This window comes from Hirundo rustica, chromosome 2, assembly GCF_015227805.2.
Source record: "Hirundo rustica isolate bHirRus1 chromosome 2, bHirRus1.pri.v3, whole genome shotgun sequence".
NCBI classification, from domain to species: domain Eukaryota; kingdom Metazoa; phylum Chordata; class Aves; order Passeriformes; family Hirundinidae; genus Hirundo; species Hirundo rustica.
Window position 1 is genome coordinate 118,374,100 of NC_053451.1, and position 17,729 is coordinate 118,391,828.

The 17,729-nt window shown below is 50.3% G+C and overlaps 1 protein-coding gene across 3 annotated transcripts in view; it reads left to right on the top strand.

The window, feature by feature from the left end:
* ITSN1 (intersectin 1) overlaps positions 1-17,729 on the top strand; it is a 113,653-nt gene that overhangs the window by 91,358 nt on the left and 4,566 nt on the right. For all 3 annotated transcript variants that reach the window (XM_040056773.2, XM_040056775.2, XM_040056774.2), the window contains 11 exons: positions 2,195-2,316; positions 3,841-3,947; positions 4,872-5,055; positions 5,875-5,973; positions 7,460-7,543; positions 8,665-8,748; positions 10,610-10,822; positions 14,844-14,965; positions 16,080-16,162; positions 16,262-16,345; positions 16,772-16,945. In XM_040056773.2, the coding sequence (XP_039912707.1) occupies positions 2,195-2,316; positions 3,841-3,947; positions 4,872-5,055; positions 5,875-5,973; positions 7,460-7,543; positions 8,665-8,748; positions 10,610-10,822; positions 14,844-14,965; positions 16,080-16,162; positions 16,262-16,345; positions 16,772-16,945 (1,356 nt within the window). The remainder of the gene's footprint in view (positions 1-2,194; positions 2,317-3,840; positions 3,948-4,871; positions 5,056-5,874; positions 5,974-7,459; positions 7,544-8,664; positions 8,749-10,609; positions 10,823-14,843; positions 14,966-16,079; positions 16,163-16,261; positions 16,346-16,771; positions 16,946-17,729) is intronic.

Below are 17,729 nucleotides of genomic sequence, written 5' to 3' on the forward strand. Positions count from 1 at the left end.
AATTGTCCAGAGCAGCTGTGGCTGCCCCTGGATCCCTGGCAGTGCCCAAGGCCAGGTTGGACACCGGGGCTGGGAGCAGCCTGGGACAGTGGGAGGTGTCCCTGCCATGGCAGGGGTGGCACCGGGTGGGATTTCAGATCCCTCCCAGCCCAAACATTCCATGATTCTGTGCTCAGTGGAATTCAGTTCCGCAGAGTTCTTTGGCATCCATGAAAAACGAGCCAGACATTTCCACTTGGAAAGGATTCCAGTTCTTCTTTGGTGTTCTTAATACAAAGACAAGAAAAATCTCTGTGCTTGTGCACCTCAGGAAGAAAATCCCCTACCAGAAAAATCTCTTTGGGATGTTCTGCTCAGATCTGGGCTTTTTTCCCCCCAAATATTTCATGTCCCAAAGCAGAGTGGTTGTCGTGGTTCAGAGCAGCCCGTTCAGAGCCCAGCTGGCTGCCAAGGGAGCCGCTAAAACGGTTCATTATTCAAAATGTCAGAGCTCTCTCCAAGGGGCTGCTGGTTGGAAATCACCTCCAGGCCAAGGTCGTCGCACCTTTGAACGAGAACTTCCCCAAGGAAAAGTAATTAAACACTTGGTTCCCTTCTAATGAAGCACCGGGAGAACTGGGGCTGTTTCTTAGACCTGTGGTGTCCTTGGTACCAAAGGAACTGCTCTGAAAGCAGGCATTTATCCAACAGACATGAAACTTCTGGCTTTTGAGAGGGGCCAAAATCCGTTGGCGTAAAGTCGACGTTTCTGCAAATCTGCTTTTTATTCCGAGCTGAGTTTCAATGGCACTTTGCACAGGGCTGTGACATCCTGTGTCTCAGGGGAGCCTTACCAGGGTTACTCTGCTCCCAGCCTGATCCCAGCTCCCAACCCGACCCCTCCCAGCTTCAGAGTCAGAGAGGAAACGACCTTGGCTCTCTGAATCTCCTTTTCTGGGTTCGTTTCAGTTGGTTTTGGTTGGGTTTTTATTTGTCGGGTCGTTTCTGGTTTTGTTTGTTTTTGTTATTTTCGAGTCAAATCCATCATCCCCCTTTCAGGAGCACAGCTCAGTTAAAGCAGATGTTGCTGGTATTCCATGGAAATAATGGTGGCACACCTGGATCTTCCCAGTGGCATTGTCTGAGCTCCATTCGGGAAGCTAAAAATGCGGGAAATGCTCCCTAAGTATTAACTTTATGTGCAAAGAACTGAAAGAGTTACCTGGGGCCTGATGCTTCCAGAAGGAAAGTTTGTTTCTGTGGGGAATACACTGAATTTGCTGAGGGGTGAGGGAAAGAATTCAACTGGGGAATTTCGGTCGTATGAAAATAGTTGAAATAGCTCATTTTTAGAGCCAAACGTTTTCCATCTGCTCGAAATCAACTTTGCTTTTTGAAATGCATTGTATTTTTATGCAGAAAAGTAGGAAAAACTGGAAGAAAACACTCTTGTGTTCCAGTCCCAGAAGAACTTAATTTAAGCTGAGCTGAAAGATAACAGCCTACAGAAGGAAAAAACCAAAAAAAATGGAATTAAGTGTTCTGTCTAATTCAGAGTAGAAAACAAAAGTTGAGATTGTGGAATTGATATAAAAATCCTCCCATCTACAGGGAGAAAGGATAGAAGAGAAGCTCTCAGTGCCAGCCTTTTCCTGTGCTTTTAAATGTAAAGGAGAAGGAAATCCACCCCTTTGGCTTGGCCCCGAAATCAGTGGAACCTGGGGATCTCCAGTGACCTTTGCATTTCCTGGCTCAAGCCCCTCAAATGTTGAGGAGCAGTTTTTAACTGAAGTGTGAAGAAGTGAAGGGAATCCTGCAGGCCCTTCTTGAGCAGGACTTCTTTGACCAGAAGGGTGAACTTTGACTATGGAGCATCCATCAGCTGAGGGAATCATCCCAAAGTGCCCCTCGGAGCATTTAGGGTCGCTGCAGCTCTTCCCCCATTCCCTCTGGGAATTCTCTGCGTTTCCCTCCTGGCGCACGAAGCTTTTCCCCCCACATTTCATCCGTGGGATTGGAAGGACACAGCCCAAGGGCCGGGGGGCTCCGGGGCGAGGCGGGGATGGGGCAGGCAGAGCTGGGGGAGGCTTTGAGCTCGGCCACAGCCGAACCAAAGGCGCTAAACGCGAGGCTCAGAGTCAAGGCGAAGCGACCGCAGCGGGCGGCGGCGCCGCACAGAGCCGTAATAAATGCAGGGCTGCGTTGTGTTTTGCAGGGTGTGCAGACCTGCACCTGCTGGACATGCTGACCCCCACGGAGAGGAAGAGGCAGGGCTACATCCACGAGCTCATCGTCACCGAGGAGAACTACGTCAACGACCTGCAGCTGGTGACTGAGGTGCGACAGCTCCTCAACCCGGCCCTGCAGGCCAGGGACACTGCGGGTCGCTGCTGCACTGGGGCTGGCTGCATTGGGGCTGGCTGCATTGGGGCTGGCTGCACTGGGGCTCAACGCACTGGGGCTGGCTGCACTGGGGCTGGCTGCACTGGGGCTGGCTGCATTGGGGCTTGCTGCACTGGGGCTTGCTGCATTGGGGCTCAGTGCACTGGGGCTGGCTGCATTGGGGCTTGCTGCACTGGGGCTTGCTGCATTGGGGCTCACTGCACTGGGGTTGGCTGCACTGGGGCTGTCTGCACTGGGGCTGGCTGCATTGGGACTCACTGCGCTGGGACTGGCTGCATTGGGGCTCACTGCACTGGGGCTCAATGCACTGGGGCTGGCTTCATTGGGGCTCAGTGCACTGTGGCTCACTGCACTGTGGCTCACTGCACTGGGGCTGGCTGCATTGGGGCTCACTGCACTGAGGCTCAATGCACTGGGGCTCACTGCACTGGGGCTCACTGCACTGGGGCTCTGCAGTGCCCGTGAGCCTGTGCTGGGACACAGACAGGGACAGGGACAGGGATGAGGACAGGAATGGGTCTGGGATGGGGCAGGGACACGGGGACACAGGGACACAGGGAAAGGGACAGGAAGAGGGACAGGGACAGAGACAGGGACCGGGACGGGGATGGGGATGGGGACAGGGACAGGGACAGGGACACAGGGACACAGGGACACAGGAACAGGGATGGGACAGGGACACAAGGGACACAGGGACACAGGGACGGGATAGGGACAGAGACACGGAAAGGGACACAGATGGAGAAAGGGACATAGAGATAGAGATAGAGATAGAGATAGAGATAGAGATAGAGATAGAGATAGAGATACAGATACAGATACAGATACAGATACAGATACAGATACAGATACAGATGTGGGTTGGTTCAATCCCTCGTGCTCCCATCACCAAAATGCTGATGTTTGAAGCACCATTTAAGCAACCCCCTTTTCCCTCTGACTCTCAGTGTTGATTTCTCATGTAGCTGTTGTGAAGCTTAAAGCAATGTCCTGAAGTGAAGCACATTCCCTACGCTCACAGTGGGGCTCAGTTATCACTTCCTGTGATTGGCTTTAGAGGTAGAAAAAAAAAAGGAATTAGTGCAGACAGCTGTGGGCAATTCTTTTGACAGAGAAGCAGAGCCCTTTTCTGAGGAAGAGTTCAAGATATGCAAACCTGGGACTCTCGGAGAAATCAGGTCTTCCATAAGAGTCCAAAGTAAAACCCAAAGGAATCCTGGGATCTTTAGCAGGAGACCTCTGCCAAAATTCCCAGGTTTCAAACAGATTATCCAGATCAGAATTAACACCACCACCACCCCTACAAATTCAGAGTATTCCCTGTTAACCCCCTCGGACCTGAGGGTCTCCCCTGTCCCAGCCATCCCCGGGAACACGATGGATGTCTGGACATGGAGCAGCTGGAAGTGTCTGTACCTCCCCTGAGCTCTCTAAATGGCCTCGCTTCTGCCTCCCCAGATCTTCCAGAAGCCACTGATGGAGTCCGAGCTGGTCACGGAAAAAGAAGTCGCCATGATTTTTGTTAATTGGAAGGAGCTGATTATGTGCAATATAAAACTACTGAAGTAAGTTGGTTTCTTTTTTCCCTCCATACTTCACAAAAACATGACCCTGGGCCTCTCCCCCTGCTTCTCCTTTTATCTGCATGAAGATATTTCCCGATATTACCCAAATCCTGAGCAGAAGGGCCGCGTGTTTCTCCTCGTGGGGAAAAGCAGACTGGGGGCAGTGTTTGCTGTGAACCCAGCAGTTCGCTGCCATTTGCACTCACTTTGTTCCCGTGCTCAGAGGGCGAATCCTCCTCTCCCCTGAGGAGCAGGGCTTCCCACAGGGCAGGAGCTTGGACTTTGCCTGGTTCCAAAGGATTTGTGCCCAGAGCATCCCTCTTCAAAGGCTCGGGGTTGCTGCTGCCCCGAATCACTGCTGTGAGGCAGGGAAACAGAGTGGGGGCACAGTTAAACCTTCACCTGGATAAACACAAAAGCATTAATGAAGTTATTTTTTTTCCCTGCCGAGCTGCTAATTTTCACCGAACCTTCGGGGATTTTACAGCCTTGTAACATCTCTTTTTTTATTTTTGTAAAATGTATTTGAAAGTGGCCCACAGGCTGAAAAGTTGTGGCGGTGACAGGACAAATGACAATGAAGCTTTCCTTAGGAAACCAGGCTAACGACTCAGAGGTGTGGGGTTTTTCCCTCCCTCCCTCCCACATCAGTAGCTCTCTTTCCAAACCAACAGAAAGGGAAATTGCCCTCCCCTTCCTCCCGCCTCTGACCTGGCACTGCACTGAAGTCGAGCAGCAGCGGGATGCCCAGGAGAGGGGAAGGAGCCGGCCGAGGGTGCAGCCTGGCTCCTTGTACCCTCGCAGTAAAGCTTGTGGCTGATGGATTTCTGCTTCTCTGGGTTTCCATGATGAATGAGAAGCCCCCCTGTGCTCCATAACTGAGGAGTGGCTCTCTGTCCATCCCCGTGCCCTGCTCCCGCCCAGGGCCCTGCGCGTCAGGAAGAAGATGTCTGGGGAGAAGATGCCGGTGAAGATGATCGGGGACATCCTGACGGCGCAGCTGCCCCACATGCAGCCCTACATCAGGTTCTGCAGCTGCCAGCTCAACGGGGCCGCCCTCATCCAGCAGAAGACGGACGAAGTGCCCGAGTTCAAGGAGTTTGTCAAGGTGAGAGAAGCAGCCACCCTTGGGAGCTCTGGGCATCCTCTCACGTGGCCGAAGCTGCTGAACAAACGAGGGCTGTGCCCACTTCTGGGCCACTCACCTGACCTGGAGGGGCTGGAGCGTGTCCAGGGCAGAGAATAGAGCTGGGAATGAGCTGGAGAACTCCTGAGGGAGCTGGGAAAGGGCTGGAAAACTCCTGAGGGAGCTGGGAAGGGGCTGGAGAACTCCTGAGGGAGCTGGGAAAGGGCTGGAAAACTCCTGAGGGAGCTGGGAAGGGGCTGGAGAACTCCTGAGGGAGCTGGGGAAGGGCTGAGCCTGGAGAAAAGGAGGCTCAGGGGGAACCTTGTGGCTCTGCACAAGCCCCTGACAGGAGGGGCAGGGACAGGAGGAGAGGAAATGGCCTCAAATCGCACCAGGGCAGGCTCAGGGTGGAGATTGGGACAGAAAATTCCCCTGTCAGAGTGCTCAGGCCTTGGGCTGAGCTGCCCAGGGAGGTTTGCAGTCACTGTCTGTGGCAGTGCTCAGGAGCAGTCTGGATGTGGCCCCTGGGGACAGGGTTTGGGTGATGCTGGTGGCACTGGGGTGGCACTGGGTGATCCTGGAGGGCTCCTCCAGCCTTGATTCTGGGGTTCTCCAGACAAGGCAGGTGAAGAAGTGCTGTAAAACCCACAAGGAGTTCTCCTGCTGATGTTGTGATCTCAGAGCAGATTGAGCTGAGGACTGGTGTTCATTTATTGCCTCCCCTTTTCCTTTCTTGGAGGAGCTCATTTTTCAGGGTTTAAACCACCTGACTAACCAGATTTTACCTCTCTAATGTTTCAGAGGTTAGCAATGGATCCTCGCTGTAAAGGAATGCCACTATCAAGTTTTCTGCTAAAGCCTATGCAACGGGTAACCAGATACCCACTAATAATTAAAAATGTACGTTCCTCTGCACACATGAGGGGTTTGGTGCTGCTTTGCTTACACCTTAATTACAGGGTTGGCTCCTTATTTGTGTCAGGCTTTGTCACTGTGAGGTTTCTGATGTGCTGGGGAATGTGGGATGTCCTTTAACATCGATTCCAGTACAGAAAAATGGGAGCGTTCCTTGGGCTTTGGGGAAAATATTCCATATTTCTACTTGAAACAGAGGTGGAACTGGCGCCCAAGGAACCAGAAGGCAGCGAGTGCTGGGTGCAAATTTAAAATTCAGACAACAGGAGCAGCAAGACAACCCTGAGCTCCCCTCTGCCTTTCCCCTCCGTGCCATTCCCTCCCCACGGGCTGGGAGGTGACGCTGAGCCTGGCTCGCTGCAGGTTCCCCCGAGCAGCTGAGGCTGCTGGAGCGCTGACAGCCCTTTCCTCATTCCATGTGTGGCTTAGCACTCCCCATCCCAAATAACGCCGTGGAACATGGCCCAGACCTTCACAGGGAGCTGTGAATTGGATGTTGGCATTTCAGGGATTCCCCCAGCAGTGGTGGCTGCATTTCTGTCTTTGGCTGCAATGTGTGTGCTCCTGGCAGAGGAGCCAGCAGTGTCCTGCTGCAAAGGCAATCCAGCTGTTCCCAAACACTCTCGCTCTCCCGTTGGAATTCTCACCGAGCCTTTTGGGGTTTTTTTTTCCCCTTGAAAAAGCAAAAAGGTTTTAATTTAAGAAGAAAACAATACGAAACAAAAGAACAGAAGCCGTGCACGGTGTAGGGAGAGGTCCCACACACCTGCTACAACACCCTGAGAACGCACAGGGAAGCTTCGTGCTCTTCCTTAAATATTGAACCATTTGGGTGGGGTATTTTTGGCAAACAGCTCAGTAGAAAATAGCTACACTTCTGAGAAACAGCTAAAGAAAATTATCAGCGTTTTTTGCCTTGGCACCGAGCCAATTACGGTCAGGAGACCGTAGAAACTTTGGGTGTTTTTCCCTTCAAAGTCCTACGGTGAAACTGGAACCCTTTTCCTTATACAGAAACCATCTTCCTGGTGGTGGCAGAACCCTTTTCCTTATTTAGAAACCATCTTCCTGGTGGTGGCAGAACCCTTTTCCTTATACAGAAACCATCTTCCTGGTGGTGGCAGAACCCTTTTCCTTATACAGAAACCATCTTCCTGGTGGTGGCAGAACCCTTTTCCTTATTTAGAAAACATCTTCCTGGTGGTGGCAGAACCCTTTTCCTTATACAGAAACCATCTTCCTGGTGGTGGCAGAACCCTTTTCCTTATACAGAAACCATCTTCCTGGTGGTGGCAGGGGGGTTTCAGTGCACCCATGTCCCATTTCTCACGTCCGTGAAGGAGCACAGTGAATGTGGGCCGCAGCGTCGGGCTCTGCTGGGAGCGTGGGGCTGGCAGAGCTGAGCGGAGCTGAGCTGAGCTGAGCTGAGCTGAGCTGGCAGGAGCCTGATGCTGCCTTTGTCTGTGTGCAGATCATGGAGAACACCCCCGAGAGCCACCCCGACCACAGCCACCTGAGGCACGCCCTGGACAAGGCCGAGGAGCTGTGCTCGCAGGTGTGAAAAACGAGGGTCACTCGCTGGGCAGGAATTGGAAAGGTTTGATCAAAAAGACAACAGGAGGCAGAAATAAAGCAAAGGGATTTAAAACAATAATAATAAATTACGGCTGGGTGCTTGGCATTCAGCCAAGAGCACACTTATTGTCCTGGAAACACCCTTTAAATGTTTTTTTTCTGTTGCATCAGCCTGTTGCGGATTCATAGAGCGTTATGCATTATTCAAACATCTCTTTGAGTTTAGATGTTCTTTTGCTTGGTTTTGACCTTTGGCTTGCCTTAGGTTAAATCAATGTATTTTGTTTCTCCTCATGGTTCCATCCTGTTGTTTTTACCCTCCCTGATAATTGAGAGTCAAGAAATTCTTCCTTTGTTGTGGTTTCTGTCACTGTTATCTTCATCCAGACAGGGTAATCCACAAGTGTGAGGAATCACCTGGTTGCCTTCACCATTCTCTGAGTTAGTGACATGGATAAAAGCATTTTAATGTCATATAGTCTCCATTTTAATATTATGCCTAAGAAATACATATATTTATCACAGTACCATTTCTCAGTTTTGTTTAAAGCAGAAATAAAAGCTATATTCATACAGCAAAGCTATTCCAATGTTATACATACAGCAGTCATCCCAATATTCCTGAAAAGCCAACTTTATTGCTGGAATTCTGGAACCTTAGATTTTAAGATTTTGCTATATACTAATATAAGTGAAGCAATATGGGGGATTCTGGGCGTTGTCTGGGTCCTTCTTCTTCACCTTCTTCTTCCTTCTTCATGGGTTTGGGTGGTTTTCTGTAACTGGGTGGAAGAGGTTCCCATTGCGGGCCTTGGGTGGTCATTATTGGGTCAGAAATATAAATAATAGAGGTGTCACCTGGTTATTGGGTAATTATCACTTAAATAACCTTGGAAAGAGTCAGAGGCATCCATTTTACCTCTGTTCCCCAAGCTGCTAGTTGGAGCTCACGGCTGGTGAGTCTGTGAATGGAGAAGAGACAATAAACACCCAAGTGCGAACTCCAATCTGCATTTCTCGTGTATCCATCCCGACCTTGGCAGAGAGCAGAGGAGGCCAGAGCCGTTCTCACTTCCTGAGATGTATTTATTTCTGACACAGGTGAACGAGGGCGTGCGGGAGAAGGAGAACTCGGACAGGCTGGAGTGGATCCAGGCCCACGTGCAGTGCGAGGGGCTCTCCGAGGTAACGGCGGCTGGCGGGGCAGCGCCGGCACGGCACCGCAACGGGGACACGGGAGCGGCGCCGCAGCAGCCAGCCCTGCCCCACCTGTCCTACCTGTCCTACCTGTCCTACCTGCCCCACTGCCCCACCTGTCCCACCTGTCCCAGCAGCCAGCCCTGTCCTACCTGTCCTACCTGTCCTACCTGTCCTACCTGCACCACTGCCCCACTGCCCCACCTGTCCTACCTGCCCCACCTGTCCTACCTGTCCTACCTGTCCTACCTGCACCACTGCCCCACTGCCCCACCTGTCCCACTGCCCCACCTGTCCCAGCAGCCAGCCCTGCCCCACCTGTCCCACCTGTCCCACTGCCCCAGCAGCCAGCCCTGCCCCACCTGTCCTACCTGTCCTACCTGCCCCACTGCCCCACCTGCCCCAGCAGCCAGCCCTGCCCCACCTGTCCTACCTGCCCCACCTGTCCCACCTGTCCTACCTGTCCCAGCAGCCAGCCCTGTCCCACCTGTCCCACCTGCCCCACTGCCCCACTGCCCCAGCTCCCTGCCCTCCTGCACGCCAGCCTGGTTGCTGCTCCTGTTCCTGCCCGCTCGGGGTAAATCCTGCTTGGTTGCCTGGCTCCGGACCGGTCCCGGGTTCAATGCTGCAATGTGCAACCACAACTTCCCAGTTTTCCCAGTTCTTTGTGGTACAGTGCTCGTGGGACTGCTGTGTCCCACTCCAAAGCTGTACCTGACCCCTTTGGAGTGCTTTAAAAACCAGATATTTAGGAATATTTTCTGTGATAAAGCTTTGGATACGTTAGAAAACTCAAGAATACCGATCGAGCCTCTGGAGACTTTACAGAGAGAATCCCTGCCTCCCATGCCGTGTTATTTTTCATGGCCACATGATAAGTTTCTAGAAGTATTGTGTTTGTATGTCCTCCAAAAGGAGGGAAGACATTCTGATGGCCTTCCTGTTGGTGGAGGTAACAGAGGCAGGCAGATCACAACTTGATTTTCAAACTGTGCGCCGTTCTAGAAGGTAAAAAAATAATGAGCACTGGTTAGTTCAAGTAGAAAAGTTGCATTTTACCCGAGGAAGTCTGGGAGAAGGACGTGTGTGCCAATGTCAGCACGTTCAGCTGTCTGCCCGCCTCTGCCTGGAGGAGAGTGGCTGCTGTTATCTTCTGTGGGTGGTGCCCGGCCCCAGAAGAGCAGATCCGCAGCCTGACAGAGCCTGGGGTGCTGCTGCCACGGCAGGGAGCTGCCCAGCCTCTCCCCGAGTCCTGTCCAAGGGGTTTCCAGCCTGCCGAAGGAGCCCTTCCACACCAGGGTGGTGAGAGCTGTGCCATCCCCTGGTGAAAATTCACCTGAAAATGGCACTTTGGGCAAGGGCAAGACTCTGCTGAGCCCTAACACGCCCCGGCTGGGTCTGGGGTTGTGCCAGTCCCAGTGGTCAGCACTCTGACTCGGGGTGTCGTGGCCGTCTGGAATCCTTTGGGGTGATTGAAGGGGGGAAATTCAAACACAGTTCCGCATGCAGCCCTTCAGGAAGCTCAGCCTGTGGGGAGGCCGTTGGCAGAGCTGCTGCTCCAGGTCCCCTGGCGCAGTCCCACTCCTGGGGGTGCATGTGTGTGCCCAGGGGGCACAGTGCTTGTGGCTTTCCCCCCCCCGCCCAGCCCGTGCCCCCGTGCCCCATGGGTGCCTCCGAGGGCACTCCGACCGAGCGTCCCGCCACCCGCGCCGCTTGCTCGAGGCATCGCTCGGCATCCCCGTGCCACAGACGGCAACCAGGACTCAAAACTCTATTTGGTCTCTTGCAGGGCAGCCCCGATTGTTTCACTTTATACAGTGCGTTGTTGTTCTTCTTCTACTTTTCGCAGCAACTCGTTTTTAATTCAGTTACAAACTGCTTGGGACCACGCAAGTTCCTGCACAGCGGGAAGCTCTATAAAGCCAAGAGTAACAAGGAGCTGTATGGCTTTCTCTTCAACGACTTCCTCCTCCTCACTCAGATCATAAAACCTCTTGGCTCTTCGGGCACAGACAAGGTCTTCAGCCCCAAGTCCAACCTGCAATACAAAATGTACAAAACTGTAAGTGCTGCTCTGGCACGGGGATGGGGCTCAGGAGCTCCGTTCTGGGGCTGTGGGCACGAGACTTCCTAGAGAAGAGGTTTGAAAGCTTTGGGGTTGGGGGCTGATGGCAGGAAGGGCGGCTGTGTGCTCTAGTGAGATAAGAAAAGACGATTTTGAGGTTTTGATTGAATAAAACTCTTCCATTGACTTATTAAAGAAAATATGGGTATTGATCTAGTATCGATACCCAACTGTGGCAGACAAAAGCTCTCTAACAGTTTAAAGTTAGAAAGTTTATGTTTATTATGATTAGTGTGGGATGGCTCCCAAATACACACCACAATTTACAGGTGATGACAGAGTCCTTTTATTTACAAAAGTATTGAATACCCAAAACACAAATGCATATTCATAACAGGGTTTGGGACAAATTTGGGAGAAAACCCCTGTATAGGATCTCTCTAAGGAAGCAAATCCACGTGGCCCTTCCCTCCAACCGGTCCGGAAAAAAACCAAAACCCTCTTTGGAGAAAAGTGGAAAAAACTATTTTACTAAACAAATGAAGTGCATACAAGTATAAAGAATGAATAGTATGAAACAATAAAACCTCTCCTTCTGAAGTGAGATGGCAAACTGAGAAAGTCCTTGCCGTGGGTGTAGCTCGGCTCTCTCTCAGCGTCTCCAGTCCCAGTCCCTCCGGCGCTGCTGGAAAATGCCGAGGTCCAGGCCCCGGTGGGCCGCAGGTGCAGCCCCCAGTGCTCCCCTGGGTTTTCAGTCCAGAGCAGGTTTAAACAGTTCTAAGGAAAAGGAAAAAAAACAGTCCAGGGAAATTTTCTGCCCTAGCTAGCTGAAACTAACTAAAAGCAAAGGAAAAAAAAATCTCTGTCCTGCAGTCTCTCCAAGCCTCCGCCAGACACCCCGTCCGGAGGAGAATGTGGAGGAGTCAGGCAGTTTTCTCAAAACAAACTCCGCGCTTCTCCTTGCTCTTAGAACCAGTCTTAAAGGCACAGGACTCAATATACAGCACAAACAGAACAGACGATTGGGGATACAGGCATCATAAAGTTACCCTAGGACATTCTACTCCTTGTATCCTCATATCGTCAATTTACTAAAACTAATATATATTCCAGCTCTACACACACATACATTTATATAAAAACAATATGCAATATACAGCTACATACAGTGGCAGTACTATTCAGCACACAGTGATAATTACACACAGTTCTCACTTAACAATTAAATTTCTTTGGGGTACACATTGTGTGGTTTCATTTTTCTGCATTACTTACTATGTGCAGCTTGGTCTCTGAGCAAAGACAATCTTACAGATGGGATTTTCTGTACTTGAAGCAGAATTGATCTAAACTCTCTTCTTTAACAAACTTCTTACATGTACTACTGGGATTTTTTCTTTATTTACTGTATGTAGGGACTTAGATTGGGCAGGGCTTGCTTTGTTGGTGGAACTTTGGGTGTTAACTAACTAGGTGGCTTTTGCTAGATGCTGCTCTTAGTTTTTGAATGATTTCTTACTCAGTGTTTTCAGGGTGGTTTTTAGCAGTTTATTATATCTTTTTATTTTCTCTGAAGCTGGTGCATGATAGGGGATATGGTACACTTACTCAATGCTATGTTTTTTAGCTTAGTTGTTGATGAGGCTGTTTTTGAAATGAGTTCTATTGTCTGACTTAATTTTCTTGGGGGTACTATGTCTTTAAAGAACTTGTTTTTTAAGGCTTAGAATGGTGTTACGGGCTGTAGCGTGAGGCACAGGGTAGGTCTCTAGCTATCCTGTGGTGGCCTCTACCATTGTGAGCACGTAGCGCTTGCCTTGGCGGGTTTGGGGAAGGGTGATGTAGTTAATCTGCTAGGTTTCTCTGTATTTATATTTGGACTATCGCTTGCTATACTATAGGGGCTTTATTTGCTTGGCTTGCTTGATGGCAGCACACGTTTCACAGTCATGGATAACTTGAGAAATACTGTTTATGGTTAGATCTACTCTTTGGTTTCGGGCTCACTTATAGGTGGCATCTCTGCCCTGATGGCTTGAGGCATCATGGGCTTATCGAGCTAGAAACAACTTTCTTTTGTGTTGCTAATCTAAGTCTATCTTTGATACTTTTATCTTAGCAGCTTGATCTACTTGCTTGTTGTTTTGGTGTTCTTTATTAGCTTGACTTTTGGGGACATGGGCATTTACATGACGGACTTTGACAGGGAGCTTCTCTACCTGAGTGGCAATGTCTTTCCACTCATCTGCAGCTCAGATTGGTTTTCTCTTACGCTGCTAGTTGGTTTTTTTCTACTTTTCTAGCTATTCTAATTTGTGCATTCCTAATGTAAAAGCTGTATGTTAGGGACAATATTGGAGCTATTTCTGGGTAAGAAAACAAACTTAGGGACTAGAAAGGTATTAAAACCTCAAAAAAGCTTAGGGAACAGAAATGCAGAAAAGACTCCATTCTAAGAGACATTAGGAATTCAAGAAGCAACATGGCCACTGACTGTTTAATCCCCACCCAAAGGACAACTAAAAAAATGCAGTTAATAATAATCAATACAAGTTTTTTCCACTCTCTCGTGCCCCGCAGTGGGCGCCAGTTAGAAATATGTCCTGGTTTGGGACAAATTTGGGAGAAAACCCCTGTATAGGATCCCTCTAAGGAAGCAAACCCACGTGGCCCTTCCCTCCAACCGGTCCGGAAAAAAACCAAAACCCTCTTTGGAGAAAAGTGGAAAAAACTATTTTACTAAACAAATGAAGTGCATACAAGTATAAAGAATGAATAGTATGAAACAATAAAACCTCTCCTTCTGAAGTGAGATGGCAAACTGAGAAAGTCCTTGCCGTGGGTGTAGCTCGGCTCTCTCTCTCAGCGTCTCCAGTCCCAGTCCCTCCAGCGCTGCTGGAAAATGCTGAGGTCCAGGCCCCGGTGGGCCGCAGGTGCAGCCCCCAGTGCTCCCCTGGGTTTTCAGTCCAGAGCAGGTTTAAACAGTTCTAAGGAAAAGGAAAAAAAACAGTCCAGGGAAATTTTCTGCCCTAGCTAGCTGAAACTAACTAAAAGCAAAGGAAAAAAAAATCTCTGTCCTGCAGTCTCTCCAAGCCTCCGCCAGACACCCCGTCCGCAGAAGAATGTGGAGGAGTCAGGTAGTTTTCTCAAAACAAACTCCGCGCTTCTCCTTGCTCTTAGAACCAGTCTTAAAGGCACAGGACTCAATATACAGCACAAACAGAACAGACGATTGGGGATACAGGCATCATAAAGTTACCCTAGGACACCCTGGTACATCCCAATGAGCTCAAAAGCTATTAAGCATGCATAGTTTGTTCTTTGAAATGGGTCAGTGGTCCTTTTCTTGGGGAAGGGTCCCCAAAATGAGGAAGTAAAGAAGTCTTCCTCGTTCTGACCTTTCTACCTTTTCAATGCAAATGTGATAAATGAACCCTTGGTAGGACTCCTGTTTCCTGTCTTTGTGACTGTTCAATGGGTTTCTGTGCAGAGGAGGCCTACAATTGTCTTATGTTCCTAAAAGCTGTTCATCAGTTTCTGTATTCTTCATTATAAACACAGCTAACCAAACATAAAGTTGACAAGTGATCAGTTATTCTAATATGGAAGAGTGGTCCCAAACCCAGTTTCTCTTAGTTAATTACTAACTTTTAATTTCAGCAAAGCCTACCTATCTCCTTCAGTTAACTTCAGCAAAGCTTATCTCTAACTAAAATCCTAACCCCTGTAAAATCCTTAATTCTCTAAAGTTTATGTCTCACCATGAGGTTTGAGGGAGCGGAGGGAGAGCTGCGCTCTGGGGGAGGAAACTCTGCTGTGCTTGGCTCTCTCCAGGAGCGTTTCCAGGCCATGCAGGCACCTCTGTCTTTGCCAGCTTTTGTAATTTTGTGCAGAAAGATGGGAGGCAGAAAGGGGGGAGATACTTGGGGCGTGGAATAAAGCTGCCGAGAGCTGACGCGTGCTGAATGCCCCCGTGCAGCCTCTGCAGTACAGCTCCAGCTCTGCTGATGTTTTACAGCCCATTTTCCTAAACGAGGTTCTGGTAAAGTTACCCACAGACCCTTCTGGAGACGAGCCCATCTTCCACATCTCCCACATTGACAGAGTCTACACGCTCCGGGCCGAGAGCATCAATGAAAGGTAAGCGCCTCCGTGGGCCTTTGAAAGGGCTGGCAAATGTAGGATGGGAATGGCTGGGATGGGAGCTTGCAGAGCACCCTCCAGGCTGGTCATTTTATGAGACTGGAAAATTCCTTCTTGGGAATATGATGATCTGAAAAGGAGGGAGATATAATGATGTTCCTGAATTCCAGCCAGACCGGTGATGAAATGGCTCAGGGTTGGATGTCTAGGCTGCGTTTCACATTTTATAGTAATGTGAAGATTACCAAAAGATGCAATTTTATCTTCTGCTGTTACCTGGGACAGTGGAAGGTGTTCCTGCCCATGGCAGGGAGTGGGACTGGATGAGCTTTAGGATGCCTCCCAACCCAAACCACAGATGTCCTGTGGAGCAGCAGCTCTTCATCTGGGCTTCCAAAACTGATCCACAGCTTCCAGACTCTCCCATGTTTCCTTGACTCAGGCTCCCTTGTATGTCACAGCAGTTCTTCTGAGCCCTTGGGGTCACTCAGTAGCCCTTCTGCCACCCTTTATCCCTGTCACCTTTCCCCCTCAGCCTCCTTCAGGCACGGGCTGCGATTGCTGGGGTCAGGAGTGGACTCAGTGATCCATGTGGGTCCCTTCCAACTCAGGAAGTTCTGTGATTCTTAAGCATGAAATGATTTCCCAGAGGAGCCCATTCACCACCCGTGCACTCCCCAAGTTACGGTTTTAAAGTCCTGAGAGTCAGAAGTGGGTAAGAAATCCCAGGGACCAAAGACAGCGGCCACCTCAGCAGCACCTCTTCTACCTCCTGGCTCAAAGAATTCAGTTTATTTCAGGAAAACAAAGGGCTGGATGAAAGCAAAGCTGTTCTTCAGACCTTTTGTTTTCTCACCAAGCATCTCCTGCTCGTGGTTCTCTTGAGTTTTCTTTGTGTGGTGGGGTTTGCTGCCTTGGCATGTTTGCATTCTGCGGGTGCTGTGAATTCCAGTAAGATCCTTCCAAGCAGACAGCTGTGGGATGGCAGAGCTGGGATGGGGCCAGAGCCTTAGCTGGGAAGGAGGGACAGCTTTAGTTCTGTCTGCTGTGCTCCAGCAGGGAAAAACGGAAATGGCATTTCGCAACTCTTTTTTCTCCTTTCCTTCTGAAGGACTGCCTGGGTTCAGAAGATCAAAGCTGCTTCAGAACTTTACATAGAGACTGAAAAGAAGAAGAGGGAAAAGGCCTACTTAGGTACAGCAAAGGATGTGGGGGTCTCATCTTTTGTGGAAAAGCCCCTGGGCAGGAAAATCCCTCGGTGACATTTCTCTCTGCTCTTCTGTTCCACCACAGTTCGCTCTCAGAGAGCAACAGGCATCGGGAGGCTGATGGTGAATGTTGTGGAAGGCATTGAGCTGAAACCCTGCAGGTCCCACGGTGAGTGCCTTGGCTTTCCTTGCTCCGTCAGGGAGACGCTCCCATTTGTCACCCTGACTCTGCAGGGGCTCTGCCCCAGACATGGTTTTGTTGACTGACGTGGCTTTAATGAAGGCAAAAGAGGCAGAGGTGAATTTGTGCAGCTGAGCCTGGTCCTGCAGTTGTCCTGCAGGAGGCTTTTGTTCCTGACTGACTTAGTTTCCACCACACAAGCCGTAAAGTCCTGAGGGGAAGAGTGGAGGGTGCTCAGCACCCAGCAGAGCACAGTATTCACTGTGATGTTGATGTAGCCCATTACAGAGGCTGAGGTGGGGCCAGAGCCTGGGGTGGCCAAGGTCTTTCCCAGCTCACTTGGCTGTGGAGCAGAAGGAAGCTCAGGAGCAGGATTACACAGCTGAAAACCCCGTTGGTTTCTGTTCTTCCCAGGAAAGAGCAACCCCTACTGCGAGGTGACCATGGGCTCTCAGTGCCACATCACCAAGACCATCCAGGACACCCTCAACCCCAAGTGGAATTCCAACTGCCAGTTCTTCATCAAGGACCTGGAGCAGGACGTGCTGTGCATCACGGTGTTCGAGCGGGACCAGTTCTCCCCGGACGGTGCGTACGGGGCTGCCCCCGCCAGGGACATTTGCAGAGCTCCTTTTTGAGGAGGAGCATTCCTGCTGAGGGAAATCAGAGGGAATGGGCTGGGCTGGGGGATGATCTTTAAAGATACAACAGATTTGACTCCTTTGCATATTTTGGAGTCAACTTCCTCTCGCTCCACCCCAGTATCAGCACAAAAGGGATGCAGCTCCCTCTGGGGTTTGAGAGCTCCTTTCCTTGTGCAGTTGACAACGACTAAAGTGTGGTTTGTAGTTCTGCTAAGACTCCAGAAAGCTCTGGATGCTGCTTGCACACAGATGGGCTCAGGGAGGAGGAAAAGAAATAACTTTGATTTCCTGTTACATGCAATAACAGTAGCAAAAAATGAGCCCAGGATTCCAAACCCGATAGAATCATGGAGCAGTTTCGCTTAGAAAGGACCTTAAAGATCATCCAGCTCCAACCCCTTCCATGGGCGGGGACCTCTTCCACTATCCCACGTTGCTCCAAGCCCCATCCAGAATGGCCTTGAACACTTCCAGGGATGGGGCTCCCACAGCCTCTCTCATTCTTATTTCATAAGCTGGGATAAACATGTGATCATCCCAGGGTGTATTTTGGAGTCACAGTCTCTCAGGCAGCGTTTGGGTAGTGGCTCATGGACCTCTTTGCTGGGCTGATGCCCTGCTTGGCTCTGTCATCTCCAGCAGGTTCGCTCTCAGCTTTAACTGTTCAACAACATTTGGCCTTCTGCTAACATTTCCTAAAATCAAGAAGTCCCTGAAGCGGGGCAGCT